We start from the raw sequence: 20341 nt of genomic DNA on the forward strand, positions 1-20341 counted from the left end.
GAAAACAACTCTTAATTAATGGAGCTAAAATTACAGAAATCTGTTCGAGGAGACCAAAACTTCCCTGAAGTTCCAAATACTTGGCAGCTGTTTGTTGTGCATGGTGACTCAGATCTGTTGCATTTTATGCCTGAAATCTTGAAACAGCCAAATATGGGAGCTGCAGTTCATAGTGTTGTTTTGCCACAGTCATTCAGGATGGGGCAGCAGGCAAAGCCCTGCAGCGTAGGAAGCAGCAAGCAGGTGCAGAGTTCTTCATTCTAAGTGAAGACGAGAGCTTGGCCCTGCTGTGGGTAAACATCTTCAGCATCACATCTGTCACAAGATTGGTGAAGTTTAAACTTGCCATAGCCGTCGTCATGGAGAAATGCATCGTATGTTCTGGTGTGAGTGCAACGTGTGTGTTGCCAGTCAAGAAATGGCAGTGTTTGACATTGTAGCGTGTTTTGGTGCAGTAGGATGTGTAGCGGTTCTTGATGCTGAATGTTGCTGGGTCATTTGGACAGATATTTGTCTAAAAGTAATTTTAGGTTACAGAATTCATAGGTGTTTAAACAGTCAATTTGAACATGAGAAAGAAGGACCTGAAAGCCTCTTACATGGTTTCTCACCCTGTTCTTCCAAACGTCTCTGAATCTGGATAAGCTGTAGACATGGGTCAGCATCGAACTCTGCTTCTTGTGTGATGATATCAGAAAGAGGCAAGCAGAAGCTCAAGTGCACTGTAGTAGTCCTAGGTTCAATACTTCTCTGGCTTTGACCAGAGCAGCCTTGTCACATGATGGAGTTTCACTCCAGGCTCCTGGCTCTGCCGGCCTTCTGCAAAATAACGTTCAGTTGACCAGTCCAGACTCCTATTTGCATTTCCCTGTGTAGGAAATCTCTGGCAGACTTGTGTTTCAGAGGGGATCACAGGAAACCTTTAGTTAAGAATCAGCAGTGGAATCCAGGCTCTTTTAATGCATTTTCTCAAGCAGCCCTGATCTCAAAGGCTGTAATGATTTCAGATGTGAACTGTATAAAGTAGAGATGTGAAAAAAGTTTCAGCTCCAAACATGTAACAGCCCGGATGAATGAGGAATGTGAAGTGAGTGAATATCTTCAATATTGTTACTGATTAAAGGAGGTGTACAGTGTGTACAAAGCTGCAGTGCTTTGGTTTTAAATGTGTCAGTTTTCTTTCATGTGGAGATTTCTGAAAATATTAGTATGCTTTATAACATTGGAAGTATTAAGATACACACTTCTTCTTTGATAGTACCAGGAGACTGATAGGAAATGCCAAGTATATTTTTAAGGCCGCTTAATAATTAAACAGAAGCTTGAGTAACTTCTGTATTGAGATGATAGTAAGTCTGTTTCCATGGATGTCACATAAAAAGCTCTTTCCTAACATCCTTCACTTCTTCTATTTCCAAAAGTTCAGCCTTCTCACCTTTGCATCCTTTGTGATGTTTCTGTTACGCCTCTTGTCCATACATCAGGTTCCTGCTGCCCTTTGTATGTGCATCTCTAATGTAAGAAGTAAATAGATGAAAGCTAAATACCAAGCTCTTTTTTATAGCTCAAGAAAGAAAACAGTGTAAAGAGCGAACAGAGAAGACATTTTCACCTGATATGTTGGTTGTGTAGTTTAAAAAATCCTCATAAATAAGTTCCAAATTGAGATCACTTTGAAGCTGGAGTCGATGTAATAGCAAGTATCCTATTTTAGGCTTGTTAGTGTTTGGAGCTATTGAAATAAATCCTAGCTAGTTGGCACTGCCTTGCTTCTGGAGCCATATTGTTTGTTTTATACAGGAGATATGTGGAGAATTTGCTCAACTCTTAAGAGTAGTAACTTTGCATTGACAACTAACATTCAGAGAGGGGGGAAACTATGTTTGTGTAAAGGTATTTCCATGAACTGATTCTTGCTTTCTTGCTGTGATTTCCTTCACGTGGGCTTATAGCTGAACCGTAGTGCTTCCAGTGTGCACTTGAGCCCCGTTGAGCTGTTACAGCTGTAATTACAGCTTGCCTTTGGAAAATCCCAGGAGCGGGCACTTTTGCACACCTGCTAAGAAGATCATCGAGGAGACGGTAACAGCTTTCACTTGTGAAACTGTCGTGTGAACATCAATTTGGTGCGAGCCCCGCTGACTGCAGCACTAATTGAGCCGCTTTATAAATCAGTGCTCTACCGTCTTCCAGGGTAAGGCTGTGGACAGATGTTCATTTAACAAGACATCTGTGCTGGTTTCGGATGTTACTGTATCCCAGATGTTACACCACTTTTTAAGGTTATTGGCCCCGTTTTATATATTTAGTACATTCACAGCGCTCAGCGTTTCACGTGGAAAGGAGGGCAGTTCCTCCCCCAAACATTTTAAAAGTTACGGCATTTGAGAGGGAAGAGGAAGCTGTGGGATGGTTCCTATGAAAACAGGGTGGTAAGACTGACGCAGGATCCAGCAGATTAGGAAGGTGGCTTCTAAGGCTGGTCTGAACGAATCGCCATCTGATTTTGGTGGTAGCAACTTAAAGGAAAACTCGTCTGGCTGTAACTTGTGGGTGAGCAGAAACTGGGAGTGTCAAGCATCTATGGCTCATTGCTGCTTCAGTTATTTCATGTGGATCCAGAAGATACTGTTTTGTTCTATCCCTTCTAAATTGAACTCTGCTGTAGGAAAAGATAAAGAAGAGAGCTGGTCGCAGGCAGCTTGGCCACAGTCCGGCCTGTGCCCCCAGCCCACTGCCTGTTGTGCAGCCTGCTCCATGCCGTTATGTTGGCCTTGCTCTGCCTGTTCATGTTGCTCTTGCTTTGTCAGCGGCACTGAAATTAGGTGGAACTGGATCTGTTGCTTTTGCTTTTCCATCGAATTAGTAATGCCGTGTTTGTTGCTTCCAGTTTGAGAAAGTATATGGTAGAATAAAAAAAAAACAACCAACCAAGAAAGCGACTGAAATTTGGCTTCCCTTACAGGGGCATTTGAGATGAGCTGCTTGGGAACTGGGCTGCTGTAGGGAAGTGCTGGGTGTTACTGGGGGGCTGGGTGATGAGATGTGTTGCTCACAGGGAGCAGAGGGACAACGACAGGGCCTGAGGGAATGGCACGGAGCTGTGAGGGGAGGGCAGCTGGGGATGAGGGAAAGGCTGTGCCACAGAGGATGGTGGGCATGGAATGGGCTGCCCAGGGCGTCTCATGGAGCATTGGGACACCACTGTGAGACACAGTGTTGGGTTTGGGTGCTGCTGTGTGGAGCTGGGGTTGGATTTGGTGATGGCAGATGACGCCAGATGTGGTTGTATCTTCTGCTGAAAAGGAGCAATTATGTTTAATTAATTAAAACCTCTGATTTTTCTCAGCGTTAAATAGGCCGCCAAAGTACAGCGGGGAGTTCAGGGAGTGAGTACTGCTCTTGTTTAAACACAGTGCTTGGAAGGGCCTTGTGAGCTACTTAGGTGCTTAATACACAAAATGTAGCTGTGATAGAAAACCCCAAACCACGTGTACGTTATTAGATTAACTCAGAACAGTCGTTTCCTCTGCCCACAGACCCTTGCCTGAAGAGATGTGTTGGGAAACACTGTGAAGCCTTTGAGCATTCCTGCAGCTATTGGCCATATTTACCTGCATATTCCCACATCCATTTGGTGCTGGATGATGTGGGGATGTTTTGTAGAACCACAAGAAACATAATGGCGTGGACAACTGGTGCAGTGTATGGCAACTTCTTCAGATGGCACTGTGCAGTTTGTTCTGGTTTAAATATATATGACACTTTGGTTTTAAGATGCTGCACTGGAGGCTTGTAGAACAATGCTTAACTGGAGGGGCTGCTGTTTTCTTTTCTGTGCATAGGGTTATGGTTACTCCCACGTTTTCACCTTTGTCCGAACAACTTTTATGAGTGCCAAGAAGATGAAAATCCGTCTATCCTTCATCTCTTCCTGTTTTCCACTTTCCCCTTCACTCCTTTGTCAATTAGTGGTTTCTCAGCCTGTGGTTTTAGCTGTGTTATAGTTGTTCCTTTCCTTCTTTGCAGTAGTGACAAAACTGCTCCCAAACTCATTTAGATGGGATCTGGTTAGGTGGTACCAGGCAGGCCCTCCTTGCTTTGCTGAAGAACACCATATGTAGGCTCAGAAGGTGATGGTCTGTCCCAGCTCTGTGCTGATGGTCATCTTTGATCTATCAGAGAGCAAAGCATTGCACGATAGAGTGTATGCTTTTTAGCTGATATAGCAGATCTGGTTCTGAGGTAGTGCTACTGCTAGATCTTGGTATTTTAACAGTAGGAAAAAAGAAATAATGAGGAAATGCTGATTTTAAGAATGATTTCATCACTTTCAAAAAGAAGAAGAAAGAAAAGAAGCCAACAAAGCTTCTAAACCCAAACGTTTCAGAATTCTCCGTGAAAGAGGAACCGAAGCGGGGTTTCTGTTCATGGAGCTGCCTGGGTGACATCCTGATCCAAGGAGGGCTGGTTGGGTGAATGGTTGCCTTGGAGCTCCGGGACTTTGGAAACACTGAGATGCCCCACACTGCTCAAAATTTGTGTACTTGGAATCAGAAGCTCCCAGGGTCTCCCAGGCTTTCTGTCAGCATGCCAGGCAGGTTGCCAAGTAGCCTGAAAATTTGGGAGGCAAAGTGCCAAGCTCTTGGCTCCCTTTCAAATGGGCTGCTGAACAGCTGGGAATCTGGATGCTTGGGCTTCTCGGCAGCCCACCGTGCTCGCTGTTGAAAAGCCAAGCGGAGGAAAAAAGGGTGAAACTTGTGACACAAAGCTCTCTGCTTTCTGTTAGACCTTGGTTGAGATGGAGCTGGATCCGTCAGGTATCTTTAGTTTTGATTTGCTGTCCTGACGTCTTTTTTTAAGATGGTAGCACCTGCCATCCCTCATAACATTCTAAGTGTCAAAATACTTATTTCACTAAAAATAAGACGTGTTTCGATTGAATTGCTTTAGCATTGGTATTATTTGGTAGAAATTTCTTCCAAGGGTACTTGGTGCTTTGAATGGTTTAGTGTCTATTTTATTGCGTGTGGAACTACAGGCCAAATCACTGATTAATGTCGTACAATGTAATGCTGACAATTATTCCTCCAAAATGAAATTATTTAAACTGGGGATAAAGCTTATAATAAAAAAGCAATTAAAAGTGCTTTCAGTTTATAAACAGTTTTCTCTTCTATGTTTGCAGGCCTCGGAGTAGAGGAAAAACTGCAGTGGAGGATGAAGACAGTATGGATGGTTTGGAGGCAGCAGAAACAGAAAACACTGTGGAAACAGGTAATGAGAGTACGGCATTGATGCTATCTGGTTGTTGCTTCTTCCTTGGAAATACATTTTATTACACAGAACTTTGGCAAGGAGGAAGTATTTAATTTGGTAGTATGACACATGCGTTCGGGCAGATATTTAGAAATATGTTATTTATATCTATCTCAGTTAATGCTCTTTGAACTTATTTCTTTTAAGCAGCCTAATGAGGACACTCCTTATTATAGGAGGTGCCTCTTTTTGTTTGTTTGTTTTAAGGTAGTAGCTAATGAAACTAAAAACCTCTGAAGCAGAAGCTGCTCTTTTTAGGATACCTGTGGAAATACAGTGTTACTAGCTGACTTGCATCCTCAGCTAACTAAGCAGATGATATGGCCAGGATAACCTCATGTTAATGCCTCCTGCTGCTGCTTAGGAAACAAGAGCATTCTTGCTTTCGTAAATATTTGTTATGATAGTACCCAAATGTTTCATTTACCAGAGGGATCGCATTGTACTGGACTGAGTGTTGTTGCAACAGTTTGTGAGTTCTGTTCTGGCAGGTTAAGAGTCTAAAGAGACAAACAGATGAGCTAACACACAAGATAAAAGCTGTGCTGAAGAACTGTCATCTCTTTGCCAGGCACGTGTCTGTAGCCATTTGCCTGTTTTTAACCAGAAACTGAAGATATGTAGAAGGATGAACTCTGCCAGGAAGGATTAAGCCAGGGCCAGTTGGCAGAAGTTTTTAGATTTGACAGAAATAAAAGCCTTAAAAATGCACTGAGACATAAGGGATTATAAATTTAATTAGGTAGCCCTATATGCATAATGAGCAAAGTGGAAGAAAGCGCGCAGACACGTTAACAGAAGAAACTGGTGGTCAGGAGGGCAGATGGATGGAAGTGCCAGCTGAATTAGGGGACTTGTTAGTTATACTTGTGAAGTAAAGAGGTAGAGTTGTGAAGTCTTTAAGTCTGAAGACAAGAATCTGTGCTTAGTGTAGATGTGTAGGGAGAACAAGCAGAGGACTTCAGAAGAGCAAGGTGTTTGCTGCAAGGTTTCGTATAGGCCATAGAGCAATATGGTTGCAGTGGCTAAAGCTATGAAAGTGGGGACTGAAGTTGTCAAATGGATGGAGAGTGAGCTTTGTCTGCATATGCTGGTCTCTTGCTTCTTACTTGCTAGGGGTTGTCATCAGGTTTAAGGCAGCTTTTTACTCAGGATCGCATGCTTTTGGGAGCATCATGAATGTTTAGTCACAGCCTCTGTTGAATTGTTGTTAAGGGTTTGTGGAAAGAGGCTGGATTAAAGCTGAATGCAAGAGTGTTTCATTATTTTCTTCTGCTGTTTTTCTTCCCCTGGTAATAAGCTGCTGTAATAGTGAACTACTTACTAAAGTTGAAATTGAATAAGTTATAACAGGTATTTCTCTGTAGAGAAACAACAGTGTAAAGAAAGGCTACTTCTAAATGTTCGTATTCCATTCATAACTCCTCCCAACCCACGTGGTAGAAACGTTCTCCTGAAAATCAGGCAAGAATTATTTCTAAGTCTCCAGGAGTGACTGTAGATAAATCTCTCCATTATCCTTCATCAAACTCATCCCTGCTGTCACAGAGGGCTGCAGCTCATATTAGCAATGGAGCACTGTGCTGGAAATCCCCGAGAGCCACCAACTCCTTTCTGTGTGCTGCTGAAAGTGATGCATCACCACTTCAGCTCTGAGTTCAGGATCCTTTTTACAAACTATTAAGAGAAAAGAAGCCTCACAGGATGATGTAGGTCTGAAATGCTGTTCTGATACCGAGCCTTTTGATAGGGGCACAGTCACAGTTATTTTAGAAGTCGAACACAGTGTGGTTTGATGGAGTTTTAATTGCATTGACTGAAAAGGCTGCTGTTACTCCACGCGATACTTGAAGTGTACTCATGGTCCAGTTTGTGAGTTTCTTCTTTGGCTAAAAAAGGGTCTTTTATTTCTGTTTTTTTGGAAGCAGTAGACTTGCCAACCATTTGTTGTAGTAGTTGACAAACTGAAACATAACATAGAAATATTATGGAACTCCATTTTGGGAATATTATGCATGAGAAACAGTGTTGCCAGCAGGAGCAAAGAGGTGATTATCCCCCAGTACTCAGCTCTGGTGAGGCCACAACTGGAGTACTGCATCTAGTTTTGGGCCCCTTACTGCAAGAAAGACATTGAGGCCCTGGAACGTGTTCAAATGAGGGTAACAAAGCTGGTGAGGAATCTGGAGCACAGGACTTATGAGGAGAGGCTGAAGGAGCTGGGAATGTTCAGCCTGGAGAAGAGGAGGCTCAGGGGAGACCTCATTGCTCTCTGTCACTTCCTGAAGGGGGGTTGTACTGAGCTGGGGGTTGGCCTCTTCTCTAGTGTCATGAGTGACAGGACCAGAGGGAATGGTTTCAAGCTGTGGCAAGGGAGATTCAGGCTGGACATTAGGAAGTATTACTTATCAGTAAGGGTGGTCAGGCACTGGAATGGACTGCCCAGGGAGGTGGTGGAGTCACTGACCGTGGGGGTGTTCAAGGAATGACTGGATGTTGTGTTGAGGGTCACGGTTTAGTGGGAGCTATTGGTAATAGGTGAACGGTTGGACTGGATGATCTATTAGGTCTTTTCCAACCTTGGTGATTCTATGAACTCAGAATAAGATCACTTGAATGTACAGACTCTTAATATGCAACTTCTGATGTATTTGAAGTCTCCACATTTCTGGTTTTCTTTTCATTGTTTGTTTTTTTGTGTAGATAATAGTTTAAAAAAAAAAAAAGAAAGAAGCATTCTTGACTTTTTTTTTTCTTGTGAAGCATTAATTTAATAAAGCATTAAAATTACTCGCACCTGGAATAAAAGGTGTATTTTAGGTATTGAATCATTTCAAGGGGTGTATGTGTGGAGGGGGGAATGACTACGAGCACTGAAGTTGTCATTTTCTTTCATAATGTTGACAGAAATCTTTGTTCAAAAGAAAAAAAAAAAACTGCAGAAATGTTCCTGAAGTGACTCTACAGCAATTCTGAGGCACAGCCATTTTAGCTGCATTCAAGGAAACAAGCTGCTATCCAGTAGTTGTGGTTGGTGAATGCCCAGCCCTCTTATCTGTCAAGATCTCTTTACAGTGCCTCTATTCCCTGAAGGAAGTCAACAGGTCCTCTCAATTTGCCCACAGACTTAGTATACCTTCAAGTCCTGCATCCAAGTCACTCATGAAAACATGAAAGACAAATGGCCCTAAAATGGGGCCCTGCAGAACCCCCGCTGGCCTCTCCAGAATGATGTAATCCGATTTACTACAAGCCTTTCAGCCCAATCCATCAACCGTTCACCCAATGCATTATGTTTTTATCTAGCTGTACATTAGATGTTCTGTGTGTAAGGGTGCTGTGAGAAACAGTACTCAGAAAGATTACACATGGTTTCCAGTTGGCCAGGTGGGCAACATTGTCATAAAATGAGACTAAGTTGGTTAAAAAGGACTTTCTCCATGTGAAGTTGTGTTGGCTGTTACCATTGACTTCATTGTCTTTCAAGTGTTCTTGAGTCACTCCTAGAGTAACATTCTCCACAATTTTACTGGGCACCAAAGTGAGACAGACAAGCCTATGATTATACTGGACTCTTCTTTCTTGCCTTCTTTCTTGACTTCTTGAAAATGATGATGATGTTTGCCAACTTCCAGTTGGCTGAGACATTTCCATATTACCAGAACACTGAAAAAATAATTGTGAGAGGTCTTCAGATGATATCATCCAGCTTATTAAGTACCCTGAAATGCATCCCATTGGACTTGCTGCTCCAGCAGGACATATGCAAGTCCAATGATCTACTTGGAGCTTACTCCAACTTTTTCTAGTAGGAAGCAAACAAGACAAAAACTGCTCAAGTTGAATCATTAGACTTTCAGGTTCTTGTCAAGCTCAGGGTAGATTCTTTTTGTTTATCTACTAGATTTATCTTTCTGGTAGATTTCTTGGCTCCTACCTTACTGACATTTATTTTATGGCTTCACATTCTCTTTCCAAATGTTTCAGATTTAATTTGCCTGTTTCTTGCTTCATTTTTCTTTACCATTGTTTTCACTGGTGACTTTCCCACTGGTATTTCTCTATCCAACGAATACTGAGCTAACCCATCCCTCTTCCCATCCTTTTGTAAGCCATGAAATCACAAACATGTTGAGTTTTGAAAGCACCTTGTGGTCCATCTGATCCTAACCCTGCTCTAGCAGACCCCGTAGAACAGGTTGCCCAGGGCCATGCCCATGTGCCTTCTGAAGATCTCCAATGAGATGGACTTCACAGCCACTCTGAACAACCTGTTCCAGTGCTCTGTCACCTGCACAGTTAGGTGTAAATAGAGCACTTCCCTGTGTTTGAGGGAAACTCATGAGCTTGTGCCTATTGCCTCATGTTCTGACTGAGGGTGGGTTTGGAGAATACTGTGTTTTACTGTATGTCATCTTGTTCTGCCCCTCTCCATAACAGTATTATACTTATGGTGATTAGGTCTGTCGTGCCCCCTGAAAAACAAACTGCTAATCTAAAATAAGAAGTGTCCTGGTAAGTCTTCCGTAGGCTTTGTAGCTCTTTGATATTCATGAATGCTTGGCTTTGTGGTTTTTTTTGACATCTTCCATTAGTTTCAGCAAATTTCTTTGCTTGATGTTTTCTTGGTTCTGCATTTAAATTCACAGGAACTGAATTCCTTGATTATTCTCTCTCCATTTTGAGAACACTTATAAAGCCTCCATCTCTTCACAGATTCTGTAATTCTTCATGTCTTTGTGTCACTTAAAAACATTGGGATCCAGACTGATCAGGAAGAAGTGCAGTGGGATGAGTGTTTGAACTGCTAAGTCCCTTGGGAAACTCATAGTAAATCCATTGGGCATTCTATTTACTATCTGTACCGCATACAGCAAATCTGAAAATAAATTATACTTAATAACAAACCCTTACTTCCCTGTGGCGTTCGGAGATTTCAGAAGCGATAATACATAAAACATTTGGGATGATTCTGCCAATGCCTACATTATCATCCCCAGTAACCTTATCTACTGCTGCAGGGATGTTGCCTGGACAGTTGCTTTCTTGTTGGACTTAATATGAATTTTTGGAAGATAAAGCTTCCTTTTGTCCCTGGGCGAAGGACACAGGAATCAGAAACAGGCATTTCTCAGTGCAGGAAAGTTAGACATGTAGAAGCTACCTAAGAACTCTGGGCAAATTCAGAACCTCATGAAATCTGAAGCAGCCCAAAAGCAATATCTTGCCTATCTGCTGTAACCACATAAGCCATGCTGACTAGAGCCTTCAGCTAAGACAAAGCAAAAGACACCTGAGGAAGTCCTCCTTTGAGTAAATTAATGGAAGACACTCCAACTTGTTGATGCCAACGACCTTGTGAAATCTACTTCATGCTTTTCATCCAGCTGCCTAGACCTCATCAATGTCCTACTTATTGCTTCTGAAATTAATGAAGGGAAGAGCTGACACCACTGAGGGCATAACCTATAGATTGAATTTATCCATAAATATTTGGAACAAGTCTGTGCTTAGAAACACACATAAGTGTGTTTGGAGGCCATTAGTGATACGTGTACTCATTAAAAAACAAGTAGTTCCCTCTTACCTATGTAGCTGTCTGCTACTTGCTCAGACACTGGAAGAAGTGGCAGAACTGAAGGGCCTTTATTGGACCTTTGTTACTCTAAGCATCTTATTATTTCTCTTCTTACTCTGGTAGTTTCCTTGTAATAAGGAAATCACAAGCAGCAGGAAGTTATTTTCTATGTTCCCTTAAACCATGAGTCTCTGTTGATTATAACGTTATCATCATCCGCACTTGAAATGGGCCATTTAGAACATTTTGAGTATTTTTTCCTTCTGACTGATACCTCAGGAGTTGGTGGCACTGTTCCGTCGTAGAGTCTCTTTGTTTCAAAATTGACTCTAATCTCACTCAGTTTGTCACTGTGGAGGTTCTTTCTGCAATGGAGCCTTTGAAAATTGATTTTCTTCAGTGCTGGAGTTGCAGATTACATATGAAGCCACGCTTTGTGAAACATAACCAGCAGGTTTTTGAAGTTTTCAAGGCCCCTGCTCTTGCAGCCTTCTCTTTGCCTGCAGCACAGTGCTACTGCTGCTGTCTTGTTAGTCATACAATCATAGAACCCTTAGAGTTGGAAGGGACCTCTGAAGGCCATCTAGTCCAACTCCCCTGCAATGAATACAGACACCACAGTGACGGTAGAGCAGTTGGTGTAGATGTGACCAGTCAAATATATTGAAAGAGTAGGATGGATCTTATGTGCCATGCACTCTTCTCATAGAATGACTGGAAGCAGTGTTGTTCGGAGTAGATTTCAGGTCTTCCTAATATCCAGTCTAAATACACCCTCTTCAATTTTAAAACCATTTCCCCTCATCCTGTCGCTACCTGCCCTTATAAAAAGTCTCTCCCCAGCTTTTCCGTAGGCCTCTTCAGGTCCTGGAAGGCCGCCATAAGGTCTTCTTCTATAAAAAAGAAATACCCATTTGCAAAGTGCTGAAGAAGGACCACAGAAAACTGATACAGTGTCAGTAAAACACTGTGCAAGGGAAAATAACCTTACGTATTTTGAAGGAACAAAAGTTGTCTCTCAAATATCCTTTGCTATCTGAGAAAGTGATACTGTTGTTTTTCAGATTGCCAGGACTTTGGTGAGTTGAAGAAACATGTTTTAAGAACTATTGACAAAGGAATAAGGGGAAAACAGCAGCAATGTTGTAGGTGTCTTTTTTTTTCTCATTGCTTTATAAATCTGTGACATGACAGCATATTAAATGCTACATGCAGTTCTGCTTCCCCTTCTTTAATAGGACAAACTATAATTGGGAAAATACTGGGAAGGCCAGCAAGTATTATAAAGGAAAAATAGCTTCTGTGCAGGGAACAGTTAAGGTAAAAGACTTCAACCTGAAATTATATGACTGAGGAGGAATTTAATAGGATCCTTCAGAATGATGAGTGACAGGGAGAAAATGAACAGGGAGTGATGATTCATTTTGTTTTATAACACAAAAATAAGGGGACATCAGGTCATGGTCAGAGCATAAAGGTAGGTGTGCTTGCGCTCAGCATGTACTTACATTAAAGAATTCATTGCTACTGAATGCAGTAGGCATGAAAATAAAGGTGTGCTTCAAAAAGACCTGGGAAGTAATCAGATGAATGCTATGGAACACCACCACCTCCATCGCTTGCAGTGTCTGATCACTTGTAGCTGGTTATCCAGGATACGTTGTTTATAATGACATACCTTGGTTTGGATGGCTGTACACCAAAAAACAATCTTCCTTTTGGGGATGGAACTTCGCAGTGGCGACTTACGATGAAGACTTTGTTTATGCCAAAGGAGTTTGTGCATTTGGTCACTGCTGTCACACTTGACCTTCTGCTTTTTTCCATCTCCCCCACAGTTGTGTGTTCAGCAGGAAAACCGTGTGGCTACAAACTCACTGAGGGCCGTGTTGTCATGGTTTAATAATTTTGTAATTTTTGCTATCGGTATTCCACATCATAACATCATATTAAGCATGAATAATTTTACTGAATCTGCAACTTACAGAAGAAGACTACATCTCCCAGGGAACAACACGATAGGTCACGGGACCTGGACTCTATATTAACTCTGTCGCAGAACAGACTGACGTCTTTCGAGTTCTGGCGTTCAGGGGAGTGTGTGGGAGCCTTCAGCCGTTCGCCTAGATTTACAGTAGGCCTCTCGGTTACGGGACTCATTCTCTCTCCTATTTTGCTTGATTCGTTAGCTCAATTTTCAATTATATTGTATTATATTGTGTTATCCTGTATTTCGATATAGTATTTAGTAAATAAGTGTGCCTCCTTAGATCGTTGCCGCTGTTTTCTTTTCCTAATTAACTTTTTTCCTTTCGGCCTAGGGCCCCTCCGGGGCCCACGGCCCCCTGTCACGGACGCAGGTGGATTTTTAGTTCAAACCGTGACACGTGTAAAGGCAGTAGCTATTAGCAACCATTTCTGCGTGTCTTTAAATAACCCTGGTTTGGCTCTGTGGTGTCTTGGTGGTGGGCGTGGGGCTGGTTAGCCACAGCATGTCAATTTGTTTCCCCATTTTTGGCTGTTAAAACCTGTGCATAAAAGGCCAGGGTATATGGAAGGTTGCTGCACTTCAGTGGGTGCTGCAGGTGACAGTCTGTAAGGTGCTGGGCCTTACGAAGGTGATGTTGATGCAATGGTTCTGTTCTGTGACCCGAACTCTGGTGAATGGATACTTGCTTTGTTGGTGAGTTGGGAAAGGGAACTCACTAGGAAGTGGAGCATTTTGTTTCTTGCTTGTATTTTTGTGGAGCCCTAGAAGGCCAGATGCAACACTTGGTCATGTTGGGCTTTGTCTGCAGCAGCAGAACTGTGTGAAACCACAACTGTGGCTGAGTTAAAAACTTCCCTTTTGCAGAAGACACATCAGTAAGCAGCAGCTGAGACCCCCGCGATGCTCCTGCTGCACTTGCTGGTACTGGCACTTTCTAGCCTGTAATGCTTTCTGTTCTTATTGAGAGCGCTGGAAGCTCCTACCATTTGCTTTGCTGTCTGCCAATTTGGAAGTAGGTCTGACAGCAGAGTCCCAGCCGGTAAATGGGCTGAACAGCCGACTCGGTGCATCTGAACAGCAGTGGGGTTTTTATGTTACGTTTATTGCCACTGCTTTTGCTTTTATTTTTATTTATTTTTTCCCACCATGGTACTGCATACTGAGGAGTGTCTTGTAAGATTTCAAAGGAGATTGTTGCGATGACAGAACTTCTTATGCATTTCTTTTCAGTTTTTGCTTTGGAAAATAGTTCCTAAGTGAAAAACACCCAGACTCTCCCTTCAAAAGCAACAGCAGCAGTAACAAAACTTTGGGCTATGCTGGTATCTTTGCTCTTTTGCCATAGCAGAGTCTGCACACACATCTTATCTTGCTGTGGATTTACCCAAGTGACCTAAAGAATAGCATCTTGTGATTACTGGGAAACAGAAAAGGGGCAGTTTAGACTCTGGTCAGTGTTGCTTCATCACTGTTGCTTCACCACATCCCTAAAGAAAACTGTGGCCATGTAATGACATTTCAGCCATTACCAGACTCTTCTTTCCCACTGGCATTCATGTGATAATCTTCAAGGGAACCAGTGTCACAGGTGGGTTCACAAAAACCGGCCTCAGGAACCTTCCCTGTGTCTGTTGCATCACTGCCTATAAGCAGTGCAAGTCAGGATACCAGCTCTTGTTAGAAAAGTGGGTGACCCCACTATTAGTAATCTATTGAGAATGTTATATGCTGTTAGTTATTGTCTTTGAGTATTCACTGTTTTCTTCTAGAAAGAAGATGAAAAATAATTGTTGAGGAAATAAACTTACAAACAGTTGGGAATTGCATAATGAGTTTTTTCAGCTCTCAGCCCCCTCATTGCACTTGGGCAAGACCTTAAGTTTGACAGAAGCAGTCATGAAAATGGGATGCAAAATAAAGCTTTCTATATGAGTCTGCAAATGAAATTCATATTTATTAATTATTCATGGTTCCTTCATTCCCAGAAACTTCAAAGGTGGATGCTCTAGCCAAATCTGATGAGTGCTCATTAAATAGTCTGTAAAGCAGATAATGTCTCAGGCCAGATGCTGGAGGAACATCTCCGAAGTAGCGATAGGGATATCAGCAGCACCTTTCCCATGCCAGTGCTGGACCTGCATGTCCTAGGAGTTTGGCTCATGATGCTTTTTAAGTCTGTTCATCCTTTATCTTCCACTGGAAAACTTTCACAAAGATCAAGTACGGCACACACAACTAACATAAGCATTCTCACTCAGTTCAGTGAGCACCACATTTTCGCTCTTCAAGTGGCGCGTATTGAGACACAGGTTGGTTATTACAGAGGCAGCACTCGAGATGCTCTTCATCTCTTTTAGTGTAATTTAGGGCCCTTCTTTGCTGGAGCAGCAAACAGCAGGAGGAAGGCACCATACGGGTGTGAGCACATGTAGCGAGTAGGGAAACAATCTGTCTGGAGTTCTTGAGAATGACTTAACGCTTGAACTTTGCCTTTCCAGTGCGATGTGTTCATGTGTAATGGGATGAAAGATGGTGAACAGTAAATGATTTTTGTTTCCTGAATGTGCAAAGCACAGCAAAGTTCCTTTCTCAGATCTTAACTATGTGAAATAAATGGGTGAAGTGCTCGTGCTGGCAACACAGCCAGGCCACAACCTTTGGTGGCGCTGGCTGTGTGCAGGGCTTTGGTTGTAGCGGTGCAGAACCTTGCGGGTCATCGTGAACTCTATAGGAACATTGGTGCACTTCAGGACACACAATGGTTGTAGGGGCTGTTCGTTCAGATGGAGAGGTTTTTGGTTTGTTTTGTTGATGTTTGTGAATGGGGCTGTTTACTATTACAAGGAATGTATCCCCAGCTGGGCATTTATTTAGCGTCAGATGTCTGTCAAACTCTTTTTTGCTTGTTTTTCCTTTTCCTCAGGACAGGTTGGTGGGCTGCTTTTCAAGTGAACCATATGGCCTTGTGACAGGCAGTCCTTTTGGAGTGTTCCACATGTCTAGAAGCATCTCAGATGTATGTTACTGGGTAGCTACACTGAAATAAATGAAGCAATTCCAGCTTACACCAGCTCGGATATCTGGCACACCCAGTCCTGTACAGGAAGATCTTATACTTTATCCTCAGTATTGTGGTTATCTGGAGTATTTTTCAGATGCCTTCTTTGAGGGCTTTAAACATAATGCAGCGCCTCCCTAAATGAGTTCACTCCAGGTTAAGGAATAATTTTCCTTCAGTCTGTCTGTATGAAAGATTTCCCCTTCTTGCTCTGCTCTGGTGGGTGTATGATTTCAGTATTGCAGACTGAGATATGCTCTCCTAAAGTTGCAATTTTATGTTCTAAAGATTTTCCTCTTTTATTGTTCTTATTTAAAAGATGAAAGCTTGTAGCAGCTTTTTTTTTTTTTTTTTTTTTTTTTTCTTTTTTTTTCCTTCTGTCTAACAACTGTACTAACATAGAATCAGCGTGACCGGGAATGAACTTGTGTGGGGACCTGATTGAAATTAAAGTTAATCTGGGAGAAAAACATATTATAGCCCAAGTTAGAATTGTTACCTCAATATTTGTCCTGAGCTGAAAGGGCAGAAAAGGAGGTGAAGGGAAAAGGAAAGTGCAGCTTCTACAGCTGGAAATGCATGTAAACCTGCTGCCTCCTTGAAGGTTGTCTCTGAGCAGCACTCCCTGGCCTCTATCTATCTGTCTATTAACAGATACTTGCATTGCCTGCTTGCAGGTCTGGTTTTAGTAGTCGAAATAAATAATCATGATCTGCATTTTTCCAACAGAAGTCAAAGAGCAATCTGCAGAAGAGGATGCCCAGGTGGAAGTGGACAGCACCAAGCAGCTAACACCAGTCCTTCAGCGCTCAGTGTCCGAGGAGTCTGCCAGCTCCACTGCCTCCGTTGGTGTCGAAGCTAAAACCAGGTGAGTGGGTGAAACCAGGTGAAGTGGGTGAGTGGAACAGGGCTAGGATCTGAGCAATGGGGTGCAGAGTGCTTGGAGCACAGGCTCAGGGCACACTCCTGGTGCTCTGAAGCATCAGTAATAACAGCCTGTGCTGGCAGCTGCTGTATCTGAGACCAATGGCTTAATTAGCGTACAGGGAGATTGAGGTGAAAAGCACACTTCTTAAATATTGTCCTCAGATTACATGAATAAACTCGAATTACAGCATTAGCTGTTTGAATTCAAGCAGATATAAGTGAGATTGAGATGCATTGTGATTACTGAAGCGTTCCTCCTGAGAGATGGTGGATAAGCAAATCCACATAGTATATCTGAACTTTCAGGTTGTATTTCTGCATTTTCAGGAGCAACAACAACAAAACAGTTGTTTATATATATGCATCTTGTCAGTTCCGCTGTTTTTTTTTCCTTATTTAAGAATTTGTAATGCTGGAAAATCAGTATTTCTGATATATTTTTTCCCCCCAAGGTTTTGTCAATGTAGGAGGTTTAGGTTAGCTATGAGGAGGAAGTTCTTCACACATAGGGTGGTGATGCACTGAAACAGGTTGCCCAAGGAGGCTGTGGATGCCCCATCCCTGCAGACATTCAAGGCCAGGCTGGATGTGGCTCTGGGCAGCCTGGTCTGCTGGTTGGCGACCCTGCACATAGCAGGGGGTTGAAACTAGATGAGCATTGTGGTTCTTTTCAACCCAGGCCATTCTATGATTCTATGAATATAAACTGCTCTCAATTCAATGAAAGAATTAGAATTAATGATATTATTTAGGGAAAACTAAACCATGCTGCCTGTGATCAATGTTGAAGCAGTATTGGTGTATGAGAGCTGCTGCGGTTCGTTACCAGTCTGTAAGCAGACAGTTACAGTTGTGTTTCTGTTTTGACAGACTTGGAGACAATACTGTAGGCATTTTAATTCCTCCTTGTCAGACACACAGCACGTTTCCCATGCACAAGAAATTAATTCATTTTCTGCACGTATTACTTTCATATTTTACATGCCTGCAAACTTGTTAGGTTCCAGCAGGTACTTCCCTCCTTACAGAGAGTTCTGCTTACATAGGCCTGGTGTATGTACCTGAAGGAAATACACAAAAAAACACTGCTTTTACTGGCATTTTCCTAAGCTAATACTAAATTGTGGTCAGTCAGTAGAGCAACTTGAACTAAACAGCTGTTCCTATTCTTCATTTCATCCTGTTTTGGATCCTTTGCAGAAATTGTTCTGAATGCTGTTTCATCCGCTTTCTGTTCTTGTCAAGGTTGCTTTCTGGCTGTTAATCGTGAATAGTTGATTACAGCACTTTCCTCACCCATAAACTTTGTCTTAAAAGCTGGACAGCAGTCAGCCAAATACAAAAAAAAGTCCAGCATAGTTTTGTACCAGCCCTTATTTGTTCTCAACCTATTTGTTCTGCCAGCTGGCAGTGCTGAGGTTGATTAGTCAGTACTGAAAGGATATTGTGGACCTATTGCTTTGGCTGATCAAAGCATTAAAAAGTTAAATGCTGTTAAGTTACAATTAACAATGGTCATACCCCATCTCTTTTGTTTTTGAAGGGAATGTATTAAAAAGATGTTCAACAGTAACAAGGAGTCAGGTTTCTCTGCCCAAAGTTGGGTCAGGATTGGGATGCTGAATTGGTGTCATGTTAGTTGCAGAAATAGTTGATATCTTCATAACAGTGGGAAAAGGTACAACGCCGGGTTTTATTGGCACTGTGTCTTGAAACCTACACAGCATTATAGAATGGTTTGGGTTGGAAGGGACTCAAAGATCACCCAGTTCCAACCCCCTGCTGTGGGCTGAGCTGCCCCTCGCTAGTTCAGGGCTCAGGATGGGGCACCCACAGCTCCCTGGGCTGCAGTGCCAGCTCCTCACAGTTCTTTTGTCTTTGATAGTGAAAATAAAGAAAGGTGTTAGGGAAGTGTAGGATGTGTGGCACAAAACAAAGCCTTTGAAATAAATAACTTGCTGTAGTAAAATAATGAACTTGAGACAGTAGGATGCATCAGAACCAGGATGGGATATTCATAAGCTGAGAAATTCCCCAAAGCTTGCCTAATGTGGTATCACTCTCCTGATCCTCCCTAAGGCTAAATAAGAATATCCAAGAGACAGGAGATGGAGAAGGCCTCCAGTTTTGTTACCTTTCTGCCCTGTGTAGGGTGGGCTGTGTGTGCATGGGACTCTGAGAGAGCTGTTCTCTGTGGCTGGGGGTGGGGATTTAACAAGGGGCTGAGGAGCGCTGCTCAGAAGGCAACATGCTGAAGTGGTTGAAATAAATAGCATGTGAGCCATAGGGGTAGGGCAGGTGGCAAAGGGTGAGGGGTGTGTGTGTGTGTGTGTGTGTACTGAGAAGCAATGAGTGAATTATTGACTGCAAGTGGGGAGGGGCAGCAGCGTCAAAAGAAGATAAACTATCGAGCCTGGCAGCGGTGGAAATAGTGCTGCCAACACTTATATATCAGGAGTGCCATGGGGCTTGGAGCCTTTGCCTTGGGTTGTTCCGTATTCTTTTCATAAGCCCTGTGAGAAGCCTAGGACTTAGAGCTGAGTGCAATCCAGACCCTTGGGAAGGAGGCAGTGCCCGGCCTGTTCTGCCTGCAGGAGCAGAGGGAGTGCGGCCAGGAGCTGGCTGGGACTTGCAGCAAAGCCCACTTCTACTTTCCTCCTCTATTTCCCACATTGCCACCTCCAAGCATCGAAAGCTAACAAGAATGACCTGGAAGCACAGTTTCAGAGGAGAACAAAACACTTTCTGATTCGTTTCATTTTCCATCAACTTGTCCTTTTGCTGGAACTACGAAGAAAGCACAGTCCTAACATCACCAAGCTGAAGCTGAGATTTTCATACAGCATTCCTGATTTTGCTAATCTCCCATTCTGCTTTCCTGCTTCTCTTTGCAGTTGGTCAAACCACAGCATTTTCATTTTGTTGCTGCTGCTAAGATCAGATATGGAGGCTGGAGATGGAGAGATGGGTTGCTTTCTTCCATCAGAAAGAAGGGGTTGATGAACATCTGTTGATTGTGTGAACAAAGATAATGTCTGGCGAAAAAGCAGCAGTGAACTCCGTTATCTTCATTTCTTATCTTTTTCTTTCTTTTTTAATCTCCAAGGAAAGAGCATTACAAAACTTGCAGCACTCAGTGGAAAAAGAAATTGTGGAGTGGCATAAAGATTAGATAATCCAGATTGAACAGCACTGCAGCGATGGCAGGAGAAGCTAGATCTCTTTAGGCAGGAGGGAGGTAGATAATACATTTAATATCAAGTATGTTTAAGATTTGTTTAAGTTGCAAAGTCAAGCACTTACTTTAGGAGATACCAGCGTTAAGACTAATTTTGAAGCACCAATCGTTTTCCTTCGTGCACTCGTGCTCTCACATGGTTTGTAGTTTGACTTGAATGCTTCTCCGTAAGAATTCTGTGTGCAGAGAGTGGATCCAGTGAATGAAACAGGGCGACTGAAGTCAACGCAC

The 20341-nt window shown here is 42.7% G+C and overlaps 1 protein-coding gene across 24 annotated transcripts in view; it reads left to right on the forward strand.

Moving 5' to 3' along the window:
- KMT2C (lysine methyltransferase 2C) overlaps positions 1-20341 on the forward strand; it is a 166540-nt gene that overhangs the window by 33736 nt on the left and 112463 nt on the right. For all 24 annotated transcript variants that reach the window (XR_014943185.1, XM_015852848.3, XM_085538968.1 and 21 more), the window contains 2 exons: positions 5189-5277; positions 16675-16813. Coding sequence is in view for 23 of the 24 variants with exons in the window: in XM_015852848.3 (XP_015708334.2) it covers positions 5189-5277; positions 16675-16813 (228 nt within the window). In the remaining variant the exon portion in view is untranslated. The remainder of the gene's footprint in view (positions 1-5188; positions 5278-16674; positions 16814-20341) is intronic.

This window comes from Coturnix japonica, chromosome 2 (genome assembly GCF_054131305.1).
Source record: "Coturnix japonica strain WE chromosome 2, WE-NBRP24, whole genome shotgun sequence".
Classification (NCBI taxonomy): domain Eukaryota; kingdom Metazoa; phylum Chordata; class Aves; order Galliformes; family Phasianidae; genus Coturnix; species Coturnix japonica.